This window comes from Microtus ochrogaster, unplaced genomic scaffold, assembly GCF_000317375.1.
Source record: "Microtus ochrogaster isolate Prairie Vole_2 unplaced genomic scaffold, MicOch1.0 UNK11, whole genome shotgun sequence".
Taxonomy (NCBI): Eukaryota; Metazoa; Chordata; class Mammalia; order Rodentia; family Cricetidae; genus Microtus; species Microtus ochrogaster.
Window position 1 is genome coordinate 392,694 of NW_004949109.1, and position 1,768 is coordinate 394,461.

A 1,768-nucleotide genomic window follows, 5' to 3' on the forward strand; every position below is an offset into this window, starting at 1 on the left:
AAAAAATTCACTTAAATCCCACAGCATTTGATTCAAGATTATCCTAAAATATGACCAATCTAAATTTAGAATGCAGTCTTCTGATAAAATGCAACGCTCCTTTTCTTAATACACTAACTGGTACATCTCTAACTTCTGCTTACAGTTGAATGACAAAGAAGAAGCACTGGCTCATCAAAGAAAGGTCAGTTACATGCTTGCTCGGACGCTGGAAGACAAAGACATTGCCGCCAAGAAGAATAAGGACAAAATTCCCACGAACCAGAAATCCCCATTCACAGCCCCCTGGCAGGAAGTTTCAGGACGCTGTGTTTTGTGTGACCCAGCACACTCAAATGTCCATGTTTCTGATCCTGTGGGTTGTATTTGTTTAGTCCACCACCCCCAGAGAGATTCAGACTGCTCAAGGACTCTTAAAAGATCCCATTCTTTGCCATCAAATATATTTTAAAAATAAACCAGCTGGAATCAGAATTAGAGCTGTTAAAAATCAAGTTTGGAGCTGGAAATGTATCTCAGAGGTAGGACACTTGGTCAGTGTGCATAAGGCCTTGGTTTAGCACACGGTGGTGCACACCTTCAATCCAAGCACTCAGGAAGCAGAAGCAGGCAATCTAACTCTGAGTCCAACCTGGTCTATAGAGCAAGTTCCAGGACAGCCAAGGCTCCACAGAGAAACCCTGTCTTGAAAAACCATAAAGGCCTCAGGTTTGATGTTCAGCATTGCAAAGACTTTGAAAGAGAACCCAAAGTATGGAGGATCCTAATTTATAAATAAATCCCAGCACTTGGGAGCCTGAGGCAAAAATACTGTGATTTGAGGGCTGACAAGATACAGCGAGATACAGATACCGCCAAAAATCACAAAAAGAATTACATAATGTTGATATTAAGAAGTTGTATGCTTTCTAAATATTTTAAAAATGTTAGCATAGTAATTTACAAAGCAGTAAGTTCATTATGATATCTTAATACATGTATTAAAAATGTATGTGTTTAACCACATCCCTCCCTTTTAGTTTTAGGATGCAGCTCAAGTACTCAAACCTTTAACACGTGTTCTATAAGAAATGTATTAGTACTGTACTCTATGTACTATGTTGACATTTTATTTATAAAGTGCTTTTTCATATTTTGACAGTATCAATGACAAGTATTCTTGGGAAAAATTCAGTTATTTGTAGAGCTGGGGAGATAGCTCAGTCGGTGCAGTGTTCCCTTGCTAGCATGAGGCTGAGTCCGATCCTCAGCAGCCACAGGAAAAGCCAGGTGCGATGGAGCACACCTGACCGCTGGAGATGCAGAGGTTTCCAGGCTAGCCAGCTCCTCCTAATAGGAAAGCCCCAGACTCCAGCAAGAGACCTGCCTCAAAAAAAAGGTGGACAAAACCCAAGGCTGACTTCTGGTGAGCACATGCATACATACATGTGTACACACACACACACACACACACACACACAATTACCGACTGATGAAGTAATTTTTCTGTTGGGTGTAGTGGTACATCTCTGTAAACCCAACACTCAAGAGGCTTCAAGCTTGCAAGTATTAGGAAAGCCTGGATGCAACCTAGCAATAAAAGTTGTCTCAAAAACCAAAGCTAGAGCTGGTGGCATGGTTCAGTGGGTAAACACGACTTGCGTTAGGAGAGACCCAACTCCCAGGAGCTGTCCTCTGACCGCCACACTTCCCTGCGGTTTATACTTGTCCCTACATAAGTGAAACTGGGCAGGGTGGTGCGCACCTCATCCCAGCACTCAGAAGGCAG

At 42.4% G+C, this 1,768-nt stretch overlaps 1 protein-coding gene across 1 annotated transcript in view; it reads left to right on the forward strand.

Moving 5' to 3' along the window:
- Ccdc125 (coiled-coil domain containing 125) overlaps positions 1–1,762 on the forward strand; it is a 38,321-nt gene extending 36,559 nt beyond the window's left edge. Inside the window, exon 5 of the mRNA XM_026788977.1 lies at positions 146–1,762. Coding sequence (XP_026644778.1) covers positions 146–451 — 306 coding nt within the window. The 3' untranslated portion in view covers positions 452–1,762. The remainder of the gene's footprint in view (positions 1–145) is intronic.
- The last annotated feature ends 6 nt before the right edge of the window (positions 1,763–1,768 follow it).